The 14,674-nt window shown below is 35.2% G+C and overlaps 1 protein-coding gene across 1 annotated transcript; it reads right to left on the reverse strand.

The window, feature by feature from the left end:
* Positions 1 to 1,051: 1,051 nt before the first annotated feature.
* On the reverse strand, positions 1,052 to 2,707 carry LOC134791131 (protein anon-37Cs-like). The gene is made up of 2 exons (XM_063762154.1): positions 2,501 to 2,707; positions 1,052 to 2,423 (listed from the first exon to the last, which is right to left on the reverse strand). Exons 1-2 carry the CDS (start codon positions 2,662 to 2,664, stop codon positions 1,067 to 1,069), a joined length of 1,521 nt encoding a protein of 506 aa, XP_063618224.1. The 5' UTR covers positions 2,665 to 2,707; the 3' UTR covers positions 1,052 to 1,066.
* Between the last annotated feature and the right edge of the window lie 11,967 nt (positions 2,708 to 14,674).

Consider the following 14,674-nt stretch of genomic DNA (forward strand, 5'->3'; position numbering starts at 1 on the left):
TTTGTGCTTTTCAGTGGGTTGGTTTTTTGAAGCGGTTCCCTTTTGTTTTTAAAGAAATTATATTATGTTATTATGTATTCGTAGTCGGCTAGGTAAGGAACCCTTAGTTTCGCCATGTCTGTCTATCTGTTGCCAGTGGCCTTTAGTACTAGAAAGCCGCAATTTGGTTAGGGTATGCAGACGAATCATGCCGACAAAGTGGTAAAATAAAACAAAAAAAAATGTTTTAGGGTAGGTTAGTGGGGGACTATTTTTTTCTGACAACGCGTACAAATTTTGTTGAAAGAAGTCATCCTCTATAATCATTGGTTATTTTTTTACGAAAGTGACTTAATTTATAATACCTACATACAAACAGAAATGGTACAAAGTCATTAAAAATGACTCTCGAAACCTGTTATAACATTGTTGTCGAGTGAAGGCACAATAAAAGTCTTATAAAATCATAAACATGAAAATGCTCTCCAGTTAAAATTGTAATAAGTACACAAAATTTTCACCCTGCCAGCATAACTAAAATACATATCACTCAATCGAATCAGTTTACCTCAAAAAGTAGACAAAAAGTTATATTTACAAAAATAAACGTGTTCTTTCATCGAATGATCTCAAGTGGTTCATTCCAGAAACTTCTAGTATTGCTGGCGTAAAAGTAACTATGTGTTGCCCGTGACTTCGTACGCGTGGATTTTTATAAGTGCTGGTTGTTGTATATGTAAGTACCTATTCTACATCAGCAATATGAACTTAGAACACCGTGCAGCAAAAGATAGCAGTAGGGTGAATAAATTTGGTAATAATTTGACATTAGTCTTTCACATAATACGTATCGACTTCAAACATATCAATAGGAAATGCATGTAGGTACTTAAATAGGTTTTTTTATTAACTCGGGTTTCTTTTTTTGCAAAAAGTTTTTATTTACGAAATAGAACTTGAACAATAAAACAATATGAAGAAAAATAAATATCGAAATATCTTTCTTCTAAATGTCTTTCTCCATAAAAAAATAAAGCATCGTTGGTATTTCAACCAAAAAAAATACAGCAGTAGTATTTTTAGACAGTTAGTTTTTAGCCTCACATTTCTTAGCTTGTATATTTAAATCTTCCCGGCGCAGATCGCGAAGAGGAGGTCCTTCAAATTGCAACGTTAATTGAACTATTCTTTCCGCTTCTCTTATGCCGCTCAGTCTCGCGCCGGCTATAGTACCAAAGTGATAGGGCGTCGTGGCTTCCCCGGCAAACAGGATGATAGGAGGGCACGACTCGCCCGGTCCAGGGACAGGGCAGCCGAAAAGTCTCTGAGCCTGACCACAGGTGTCCGATCTCTCATACGAATAAGATCCCAAGAAAAATGGATCTGTAGCCCATTGTGATCTAACGATTGCCACGGGATACGGAATGCAATTGTTACCAGTGTAACGCCGCAATAGACTTGTAATGCTCTCCGCCACGTCCTGATCACCCAACATCTCCATCATTCGTGCTTCCTCTCCAACCACTCGAACGCAAAGGACATATTTGCTGTGAGGTACCTTCTGGATGGTTGTGATTCCACGGGTCCAATTTTCACTGCAAAGCTGGGTATGACAACATTTGAAGTCTATGTCTCCATTGTGCCAATACCAAAATGGGCGATAGTATATTAAGTAAATATTATCAATTATACCATTTCCGATCTGGTTCATAACACTCATTTTTGATAGCGGCAGTTCCGGGCAAAATAGCCTTGAACAGTTTGCAAGAAGGACGCCAATAGAAACGGTACTAATGACATAATCACAGTGGAATTCCTCACCGTCAACTGTACACACTACTGCGCGAGTTCCTTGTTTCTGAGCAGTTCCCCAGTAGACACAACATACGGGTTTACAGTAACGTATTCGACCTTCAGGAATAACTCTAAGCAGCGGTGCTAATGCACCTACAGTCCCGAGGGGCACGCGCACTTCACCACCCTGCATGGACATGTAGTAGCCGATGTGGTCGAAACACAGCATGGCGCTGTCGTATCCGGAGCGCGCGGTCAGCATGTGTGACAGCCCGAACATTATCCTAGCCGCGTCGTGCTGCTGATCTTCTGGAAACTCATGCAGCTCTTGCTGGATTCTCAAACTCATAAAATTGACTAAAGATCCGTGCTGCTTACTCCCTCCTAGACAGAAAATTGCAGCCGCTTCTTCTTCGATCTGTCGAAATTTATAGTAAGCCGTAATAATTGGTCTACAATCCATTTTTCCTGCAGCTACCCTGTTAAAGAGGCCACGCGAATGTGCGATGGCAGGCACGCCGGGACGGGGAGGATTTTCTTCTGCCGTTATTTTATAAATTGGGTGAGTAGCACAATGGGGATACTCATAGCCAGCACCCAACTCGGCAACCACGTCGCCTACAAAGGCTGAACGTATTCGACCCCCCGGCCTGCGAACAATCGTAATTCGTTAGGACTTGAATGAATGAATTAATATTTTATTAGTGTTTTTAGATTGTAATTGTACCTTTCGTAGGCTTCTAGAATGACATAGTTATTGATGCCACGCTGCGTAAGGCGCACGGCTGCAGACAGGCCCGCCATGCCGGCTCCGATGATGACGACGCGCGGCTCGGGGTGGCACGAAGTCGGGTCACACGGCTCTGAGGCGCAGATGCCTCGCTCCACCATATCTGTTTCACATGGTGCTGTCACAGGGGGATCCTCGGACCCCCCTATACTAAAACAAATATATATTAAGTAGGTACTATTTAAACTACCTACGTTATTAAGCAATAATTTTCCGAGTGTAACAAACTCACCATCTCTTAGTAGTTCTTAGCCAGCTTTTTGCGAGAGGGATTGCATTTTTACTTAGAATTTTCATGGTAACTTAAAGTAACTGATAATTTCAATTGACATGACCCGATTGTTTTGGAGTCAGAGTTTAGACTGGTTTAGACAGATTAAGTCATAGATCTAAAAGGAAAGAAGATGTATACCAAGTTTTTGTATCTATATTTATCTACAGTTTTGCATCTTTATCTTTGTGAGTGTGCAAAGCAGGCAGGCAACAACGTCGACATACAGTTGTATAGATTTTTTTCAGGTATCGTTAAAATGTCAAAAAATTCTTTAAATGTAGAGTCTGTGCGGAAAGAGAAGAGTCGTGGCAGAAACGGGAACTAACATTTTAAATTTTATATGGCAATCAAACCTTTGACACCTGTCTTGTAAAAAGTAAACAAACTTCTGTCATTGTATATTTTAATTAACAAAAACCGCAAGTTTTATGTATAAAATATTTTCAAAACACGATAAAACCGTACATTATATTTAACATTGGACACAAGGAAAATTATATTTAACATTGTTCGGTTTTGTCAGCGGGAAGAAAACGGCTAAAAGCCGACTATCGACTTACAAAAAGTCGCGGAACGTGTTTCCGCTATTCACGGGTATTATTGGTGTATTTAATATTAAATAATTACCTATTTAATAAGCCCCCCAAGTAACTTGTCTCCGGTACATAATCGGTAAGTATTTTCATTCAAAATATATTAATTTTCATAAATATGCAGGTCATTCATGATCTTTAAAATAACTGATAAATAGTCTTGATACTTGCCATTTTATGCATATTTATATGTAAATTTTTATTTAGGATTGTGTAAAAGTAACTACGGTATCTCGAATAAAAGACCGCTAAGTAGGTGATATGCAAGAATTCGTAATCTACGTGCCGGATTCAAGCACATCCAGTTCAGATGAAGATAGTTCTATGAGTGTCCCTGATTGTTCTGAAGCTAGCTCAAACATAAGTGACATTGAATATTTTAATTCAGACTTCGATTACAAAGAATAAAACTTAATCTAATAAAATATTTCTTTATTTGTAAGTTCGTTTACTAGGTTCTGAATAAAACTTTTTCTAATAAAATATTTCTTTATTTGTAAGTTCGTTTACTAGGTTCTGAATAAAACTTTTTCTAATAAAATATTTCTTTATTTGTAAGTTCGTCTACTAGGTTCTGTTAGTTACGAAATTATATTTCATATTTAGCAGTGACTTTTCGGCGAAGTAAAATATCGTGAGATGAGAGAACTGGACATATCCCAATAAGGCCTGCCTACTTATGCACAATTTTTATTCATATTCATATTTATTATTAATAATGTACACATACATTACAAGTCAAGTTAATATTCAAGATCTTAATGTCCATGGACAGGTTACCTTATACGCCGACGACACATGCCTATTCTACTTTGGAGAAAATATAGACCATATCATTAATTAGGCTCAAGACGACCTAAACAAAATATCTGAATGGCTTAAATATAATCTACTCACAATCAACGCATCTAAAACAGCATATATAATCTTCTCGGCAAAAAATAAGGAAATACAAAATCATGATAACCTATAGTAATTGATGGTCAAATACTGCAAGAGAGCCATAAAGAAAAGTATCTAGGACTAATTTTAGATTCTAAACTAACGTGGAAGCACCATATAGAAAACTTGCGAACTAAGATTGTTCAACTCACAGGCTGTCTGCGACACACATCGGGTTGTTTCCCGCGTTATGTTAAGTATATAGTATATAACTCGCTAGTAAAGTCACATCTAGAATACCTCATCGAGCTTTGGGGAAATGCTGCGGCAATAAACCTAAAGAGACTGCAAATTGCACAAAATCAACGAATTAAAACCCTATTTAACTACCCATTCCGTACCCCAACATCTACTTTGTATAAAGAGACTAAAATAATGCATCTTAAACAACTATACACATGAGAACACGTATTCTAATACATCAAATTGTAAAAAGACACATTCACACGCAAATCACGCTTAAAGCTAAAACATATAAATATAGCAAAACGAAAAGACACCTTCACCACTTACATATCCCCAAAACTCGTACAGAGTACTACGGAAAAAGAAATCTAACGCATGCAGGGGTAAAATTATATAATGAGCTACCAATAAATATTAAAACTTTAAATTCTATTAAATTGTTTAAGAAAAGTCTTAAATCACATGTTATGAACAATGTACACATAACATAAGCATACATATTAATATGATAAATAATAATAATGATAAATAAATAAATAATAATAACAACCTTTTTTACACTATTCACAGTAATGTCATAATAATACAAGGTCACTATTAAATAATGTCAATAATGTTTAATTATCTTGTATGCTAGTTAAGGCTAATGACAGCATATTATACAAAGGAACTTATTTATAAGCTTGTAAATAAATTCACTTGCATGTTGCTTGTTGCTGCCAATCTATTTACATCATAAATAAGGCTGTATATTCTCATTTAAGTGAATATGTATTATATATTCTTATGGGAATAAATATTTTTAAACTGAAAACTGAAGTTTACAATCGGTGAAATATATCCCAGATAGTATAATTACAGTTCTATTGCCCAATTGCTACCCGATCTACCCGGTTTTGTATCAAAATAACTGTTGGACTGCACAGATTAGGCAGTACCTACATAAATGAGACTCTATCTTGTTTGGTACTAAAATTACAGTTGTATTGGGCAGATTCTTAACTAGTTCTAGCAGTTTTGTCAATCGCACTGTCACTTTTTAGTATCTGAGACATAAAAACAAGAGTGTGTTTTAAACAGAAAACTAGTGCCTGCGCTAAATCAGAGGATTGAGTTGACGAGCCGACACCACCACCAGGCTCCGTTTAGTAAGCCGTGGTAAAAAACCGGAACAAAAGGGATTAAAGTATCATGACCTTTAGTATCGTACTATAATCACGTGACCAGTGTTGTCAGCATAGCAAAAACCATAAAATAGCACTGGCGCGCCCTCAAATCCCACGACTCTTCTCTTTCCGCACAGACTCTATAATAATTGGTGCCGTTACCATACTTATTATAATTACCAAAGAGAATATAACCACGGTTATGTAGCATAATTTCTAAAATCAAATATCCTAAGTACGAAATTCCTAATGACAGAACATCGAAACTCAAAATGTCTAATGTACGAAATTCCTAATTAGCTGGTTTGTTAGTGCACACGGTTGTATGGGGACCTTGCACTTTGAGACTATGCGCTGAAACTTGGCACAGTTGGTTCTTAGCTGGTCTTGAGCAGATACACACCGGATGACATCGAGAGCCACCTCTCATTTAGTGGGGGGAGGGGAGGAAGTTCGAGGCTGCCGCGCTTCATTTGGAGCAACATTTCTCTAAAACTATACCTATTAGGGCATGTGATATATCATTTTCCGATAAATTAAGAACGAGGAATCTGTTTTTAGAAGAAAAACAATGCACTTTCTATCAAAAAAAAAAAGAATAAAGTAGAAAAGAATAACGTGTTTTAGATTTTTTTATAATTACCAATTTTTTTTTAAAGTGTTGCAGGAATCTGAAAGCAGAAAATACAGTCGTAAAGCGACACTTATTACGTTTAAAAAATATATAGTTTATTATACAAATCTGTTGATAAATGGGAGAAAAAAAATAATATTAAGCGTGGGTCAGAGTGATCTAATATGAAGGTGGGAAGGTTACTTATAAATTGTTCTACAATCGTTTATTTTTTTTAGTTTATCGTAAATAACTCGTAAACGGTAGCCCACAGCAAAAAAATATCTTTTACGTAAATAATTTGTTTCAGATTTCTTATAATATAAGTGCTACTTTTTTTCGCTAGGATCAATATTAAAAAAAATATTGAAGGGAGAAAATAAATTCTAAGGTCCCCTATTTTAGTCATTCGTAAATAACTCGTAAACGATGGCCAATAGAGAAAAGTTTGACTGACCTTTTTTGTAGGAAATTTTATGTAAATTATTCATGTAATAAAACATTTTTTGCTATTGGCCATCGTTTACGAGTTATTTACGAATGACTAAAAAAGGGTACCTTAGTATTTATTTTCTTTCTTTAATATCTTTTTTTAATATTGATCCTAGCGAAAAAAAGTAGCACTTATTTTATGACAAATCTGAAATAGATTATTTACGTAAAAGATATTTTTTGCTGTGGGCTACCGTTTACGAGTTATTTACGAAAAACTAAAAAAATAAACGATTGTAGAACAAATTATAACTAACCTCCCATACAACCATTTCCAGTCGCCGTTACGACGCGGTGTTGACACATCTTGTGTCGACACCGTCTGTTTCGGTCACAATTCCAATCGCAGAGTCGTCGCCGTGTCGACACAGTTGCCAGAAATGGGGAAGGGTCGACACATGACACAAAGTGACATAAAGTGTGGTGGCCGTGTGCACACATTGTTTCGAGTTTGCGACTACTTTATGCCAAAATCATTCGTTCATTCGTTCATTTTGTTCCTGTCAAATGGAAACTGTCAGATGGAAAAATACTTAAATAAAAATAAGTGACATTAATACGCCATCTCTAAAACGGATTACAAGACGTAATTATATATTGTTTGCATTTATATTACAATAGGACTTAAATTATTATGGGAAATTAAACTGCTCGAGTGATTTGATAAACTAAGTGTAATATAATCAACGCGCCACCACATTGTTTTAGTTTAGCCGGAAATGAAATTGTTTACTTCTCAGTGCCTGTGTTCATAACTATATTATTTGAAGCATTTTTAGTACTTCGATGCGTATACTATACTTAAATAACAGAAATAACGCTTTACATACTACGAAACTTGTTAATTATGATGTATAAATATGGTTTAAGGCTGAGAAATATTGCAGTCACAAAGTAGTCGCAATGTTTCGACTTTGTGTCGACTCTGTGTTGACACATGACACGCGCTGTCAAAAGTAATAACAAAGTTACTGGTATGTTACTGGATTTGCAAAATGGCTCCTTGTGTTGATTTGTTTTCAGATATTCTCAAAGTGTAAAAATGCCGTGGTCAGAGATGGGCATTAATCGATTAACTGTTTATTCGACTAATTAATGGAATAAAAAAAGTTAATTCTCTAATTTTAATCGCGATTAGTTTAGTCGACCTAACATAGATTGAAATTGAATTAATCTGAATATTAATCGAATAAATTATCGATTAAATCTCGATTGAAAGTTGACAGGGGGCCATTTTTGTACGTAAAAATATAGTAAAAATAATAGAAATGTCTTGCATGCAGATGGTAGCAAAACACTTTGTCATAAAAGTCGAGATGGGTGTCGATATATAGGTTTTAGGGAGTGCCGATTTCGAAAATAATGACCATTTTGGAATCCGAAATGGCGGCCATGCACTGTGTCATAAAAGTCGTCATGGATGTCGTTTTATACGTTTTAGGGGGCCCCAATTTTGAAAATGATGACCATTTTGGAATCCAAAATGGCGGCCATGCACTATGTCATAAAAGTCGTCATGGGTGTCGTTTTATAGGTTTTGGGGGGCGCAGATTTCGAAAATGATGACCATTTTGGATTCCAAGATGGCGGCCATGCACTATGTCATAAAAGTCGTCATGGATGTCGTTTTATAGGTTTTAGGGGGCCCCGCTTTCGAAAATGATGACCATTTTGGAATCCAAAATGGCGGCCATGCACTATGTCATAAAAGTCGTCATGGGTGTCGTTTTATAGGTTTTGGGGGGCGCAGATTTCGAAAATGATAACATTTTCAATTTCAAACTGGCGGCAATGCACTATGTCATAAAAGTCGTCATGGATGTCGTTTTATAGGTTTTAGGGGGCCCCGATTTAGAAAATGATGACCATTTTGAAATCCAAAATGGCGGCCATGCACTATGTCATAAAAGTCTTCATGGGTGTCGTTTTATAGGTTTTGGGGGGCGCAGATTTAGAAAATGATGACCATTTTGGATTCCAAAATTGCGGCCATGCATTATGACATAAAAGTCGTCGTGGGTGTCGTTTTATAGGTTTTAGGGGGCGCAGATTTCGAAAATGTTGACCATTTTGGATTCCAAGATGGCGGCCATGCACTATGTCATAAAAGTCGTCATGGATGTCGTTTTATAGGTTTTAGGGGGCGCAGATTTCGAAAATGATGACCATTTTGAAATCCAAAATGGCGGCCATGCAGTATGTCATAAAAGTCGTCATGGCTGTCGTTTTATAGGTTTTAGGGAGCGCAGATTTCGAAAATAATAAATATTTTGGAATCCAAGATGGCCGCCATGCACTATGTTAAAAGTCGTCATGGATGTCGTTTTATTGGTCATGGTCATCAATTTCGAAATCTGCACACCTGTTTCAAATAAGGTATCGGTAGATGCATCCTAGTAAGTCAACAACATCTATATCTACTATCGAAATGTACTTTTGATAGTACTTATGTAGTAGTACGAAATGTAATCTGAAAGGAATCAAGTAATAGGTATATATTCCTGTACCTAATGAATAATCGACATTGATTTCTATTACTAGTAATTGTAGTATTCGAAAAATTGATTCCTGATTCCTCAAATGGAATTGTACTTAGTAATTCGGTATTGTTAGATTACAAAGTAATCTAGGAATCGGTAATCAGATTACAAAGTAATTACAAGTAATCGTGGAATCAGGAATCAATTACGAAATGCCCATCTCAGACTAAGTAGCACTGCATTCAATTGATCTGTTTGGCGAACCGCGAGTTCACAGTTCGGGGCGAACTACTATATGTATAGGTTTTAGGGTGTGCAGAATTCGAAAATGATGACCATTTTGGAAACCAAGATGTCTACCGTACACGTTGTCATAAAAATCGTCATGGATCTCGATTTATAGGTATTAGGGAGTGGAGAATTCGAAAATTATGACCGTTTTAGAATCTAAGATGTCTGCCGTGCACGTTGGTCATGGTCATCATTTTCGAATTCTACTCTTCCTAACACCTATAAATCAACATCCATGACGGGTCATATGACAAAGTGCACGGCAGACATCTTGGAATCCAAAATGGTCATCATTTTCGAATTCTGCACTCCCTTAAACCTATAAAACGATATCTATGACGACTTTTATGACAAAGTGCACGGCAGTTATCTTGGATTCCAAACTGGTCATCATTTTCGAAATCGGCACTTCCTAAAACCTATAAAACGATATTCATGACGACTTTTATGACAAAAATACGTAGCCGCCATCTTGGATTATAAAATGATCATCGTTTTCGAATTCTGCACTCCCTAAAACCTATAAATCGACATCCGTGACGACGCAAGTTATCTTTATTTTCAGATCTAACAAATTGCTACAGAATACAAAGGACAAAAAAGAAGCGAGGAGGTAATGAAACAAGCAAAAATACAGATGATTCCTCGACGCAATTGGGTGATTCTTAAATTGTGTCCAGATTTTTTTGTCATAAAAGTTTTTATTTTTCACATATTACTCTCACAAGTTCCGTGACATTTCAACCTTGTAATTTTTTAAGTAAATGTTTTTGTTTATCTATGAGGATCTCACTAGAATAATATAATCAAGGTATGTTTATATTTGATGATTGAAATAGTAACGCAAAAAAAAATATTTGTGTCTTATATTCCTGCCGAAGACTTTTATTTTACCTTTTCCTTCTACACAAGTTTGGCCAAGTAATAAGAATTTAGGGCTCTCAATTTTATTTTGACTTCTACAACAGTAAAGCTACGAGGCCATGTTTGGTATGGTTTTCGTATAAATTCGCAGTACCAAATTTAGTTAACGTATCACATTGACACCATTCCGAAGTAAAAACATATAAACTTATTAAAATACTTTCTTTTAAACTCCTCTTCACGCTTAAACTGCTGAACAGTTTTAATTTAAATTTGGTACACATATATTTTGAGTCCCGAGACAGGACATAATAAGTTATCTCAAAAATCATCCCTTAAAGGTGTGAAATGAGGTGTAGGGGGGAATTCAGAATTGACTTCTTGAAGTTAATACTGTTTATGTTTAGGTTTGAAGTCATGTTTTTTTATCATTTTTAACTAAATCAAAGATGTAGACCATCCCAAATACGCAAACTATTTCTATACCAAATTTCAACGAAATCGGTTCAGCGGTTAAGCGTCAAGAGGAGTTTCAAAAAAACCGGCCACATGCGAGTCGGACTCGCGTATGAAGGGTTCCGTACATTAAGTCCGACTCGCGCTTGACTGCACATTTCTAATAGGTTTTCCTGTCATCTATAGGTAAAGAACTATTTTGTGTATTCAGACGGACATACATACAGACGTACGAGTGATCCTATAAGGGTTCCGTTTTTTCCTTTTGAGGTACGGAACCCTAAAAAGATTTTTTTTTATTTTGTGGAATGGTGTCAATACCTTAAATGGATTCAGCACCCCAGATTTATACGAAAACGATACCAAACACGGCCTAGCACCTTCACTGATATAGATATATCAAGTTAAAATTGAGAGCCCTAAATAAACTTTCAAGAGCGGATATCTCAAAAACTATTCAACATATCGAAATAATTTACTGAATAAACTTGTAACAAATTAAATTAAAGTTAATTTAATTTGTTACAAGTTTATTTTGTATAAGTGGCCATGTCGCTGAGATGCATAGTTTCCGAGATATAATCGAAAAACCGGAAAATGGGACCTTCAAAGCCCCCTCTCTCCCCCCGCTCAAGGGCTACGGCCGGGGACTTTTGATATGCACCTCCTAACTTGTCAAACCGAGTTACGGAGTCAAAAATTGTGTTCCGAGCATTTCCCTCTACAACTTTTGGAGCATTCGTTGCCTGACCTAAGTAGCTTATTGCATTTCTTTAAAAACTTTTCTGTAAAAGGTTGACGGGTGTTGGGTGTTTATATGGTTTCGGTCGATTATTATCATTTGCATTGCCCATGATGACTTACTAGAATTACGAGCACACGAGACACTAATAGTAGTTTGACAAACCTTGGTTTTCAAGAGGTATTTTATATTGACATTTGCTGTCACAAATTTGCTGTCAGATTTAGTCGCAAACCGCACGCAGAGTGCACACAAATGTGTCGACACCTTGTTACGGAAAAGTGTAGACACGGCGACGACACTTTGTTTCGAAACAATTCTAGACACATTGTGTGGACTCTGTTACGACATATCTGACATTTAGTTACCACTTTGTGATTCTGCGACTGGAATGGTTATATGGGCTTCCCACCTTCATATGAGATCACTCTTACCCACGCTTAATATTATTTTTTATCTCCCATTCATCAACAGATTTTTATAATAAACTATATATTTTTTAAACGTAATAAGTGTAGCTTTACGACTATATTTTTTGTTTTCAGAGTCCTGCAACACTTTAAAAAAAAATGGTAATTATAAAAAAAACAAAAATACGTTTTTTAGTCTTTTCTACTTTATTCTTTTTTTTTAGAAAGTGCATTGTTTTTGTTCTAAAAACAGATTCCTCGTCCTTAATTTATCGGAAAATGATATATCACATGCCCTAATAGGTATAGTTTTAGAGAAATGTTGCTCCAAGTGAAGCGCGGCAGCGTCGAACCTTCTTCGACCATTTTGATTATCTTTTTTATTTATGACATTAATAAGATTCTGACTTTTGACAAATGTCATCATTGCCGCACATTTTCAAAAAAATTGTCAAAAGCACTGCCAATGATTAATACAGTATGTTTCTTTTTGTTGTCGATTATTGGAAATAACTTTTGTTTAATAATTTATCTTTTTATCTTTTGTTCTAATTTAAAAATATTACCGTTAGAGCATTTCTTAGAAGTAACCCTACGTGGGATGGATTTCAGGGTTTCTCCAATGGCTATAGCCTGTATAAATCATTTAAAAAAAAATACAAATAAAAATTTGGTGTTTTTATTTTTTTCGAATATGAGCCTGTATTTTTCTTATTTTTATATGCACACAAAAATAAAAATTTCATGAAAAAGCCCAGTAAGGCTATTTTTTTATAACGAGGAATTACTATTCCTCGTTATAAAAAGTATACATATGGCATATTTATGTTACATTAATGTGAACAAAAAAAAAATAGTTAGCAATGACGAGCATAAGCAATGTTAAAGAGTGTTTACAAATATATAGGTAGTAAAATCTTTAAAATACGAAATAATGTAATTATTACTTTATTTCCCTTTTTTTTCTTTTGATTAACTCGATAATGACTTCAAACTTAATGCAGAAACCTAAACAGATGCTTTCATAAATTTATGATTGTATGGGACAAATCATCCACACCGCACCAAAAATTAAGGTGGCTCCCGTTTCTAAAATGATCGAAGGGTTCTAAGGACTCACTATGCTAATTAATTCTTATAGCTGTAACTCATCTTTGTATACTATTCAGTGAGCTGGTAGTCCAAAGTAAGTCTGCATTTCATTTTTTTTCTCTACATTTTTATAAATAAATATGCCATGTGTATACTTTTCATAACGAGAAATAGTAGATACTTTTTCATGCAATTTTTATTTTATGTGTATATATAAAAATTAGAAAAATTTAGGCATTTATTCGTCTGATGAGTTGGTAGTTGGAGGGTCGAATGGAGATCAAGTGAAACGAGACATTACCGAAGATGTGTTATATTCTCGGTATCCAAGTATAGAGAGAGAGCAAGTAAATCTACACATAACATATTTATAGGCTATTATTGCTTACATGCTATTTATACAATTACGTGCGTCACATATTTATGTTGCAGACAGTAACGTATAGTTACTGTTAATATGTTAACTTAGGCATATAGTACACCTCCCTGGAAAGTTACTCTTCACCCCCACAAATGAAGAAAAAAAAATGTGACACACGCAGTTGCATTTACATTTTTTTTTATTATAATATAATATAATAGTTGCTAGTTCTTACTTAGTTTCAAAATACATCTTAGTGTTATTTTTATGAGTTATATAAACCTGATTATTTTTTAATATCTTAACATTTGGTGACATATCTTCTATGACCTTGTAAGGTCCATTATAAATAGAGTCTAATTTATCGCCTTCTTGGTTTTTTTAAAGTATTAAGTCTCCTGGTTTATATTGTACAGAATTCATTTTCTTATCATACATTACTTTTCTATTTACTTTACTAGACATTAAATTATTTTTAGCTTCTGACTGAGCTCTTTGTAACCTATACTTAAATTCTTTAGGATAACTATCATAATTATAGAGAGGGTCGACAGAAGAAATTAAATTATTCGGTAAACGACAGTGTTTGCCGAAAACTAATTCGAATGGCGTATATTGCGTCTCGGTATGTACGGTGGTATTATACGAAAAACACCAATAGCTTAACCAGGTACTCCAGTCTGTGCGGTTATTACTACATTGTATCCTAAGGTAAGCTCCTAGGTTCTTGTGCGTGTTCTCGAGTGCTCCTATAGTTTCGTGGTGATAAGCAGTCGAGTGTAGCTTATTTATACCTAATAATCTACAAATATCGCTAAAAACACTGGACATAAATTCGGTACCTTGATCCGTTATAACGTCGCTTGGTACGCCATATCTTAAAATAAAATTATTTACAAATGCTTTACTTACAGACTCAGTGTCTTTCCTCTCTAAAGGATATGCTTCGACGAACTTAGTCAGTAAAAAAGTTCACACTGAATTGTTAATTACTTTATAATATTATTAACGTACTTATAGTTAAAATTGTCTATTTCTAAAGGTCCTAGAATGTCTAAAGAAACTCTTTCGAAGGATGAACTTGGCGTTGTAGTTATCACCATTGGCTCCTTAGTGTATTTATTAGTGTGTTTGTTGTGTTGACAATGT

Source organism: Cydia splendana, chromosome 5 (assembly GCF_910591565.1).
Source record: "Cydia splendana chromosome 5, ilCydSple1.2, whole genome shotgun sequence".
Taxonomy (NCBI): Eukaryota; Metazoa; Arthropoda; class Insecta; order Lepidoptera; family Tortricidae; genus Cydia; species Cydia splendana.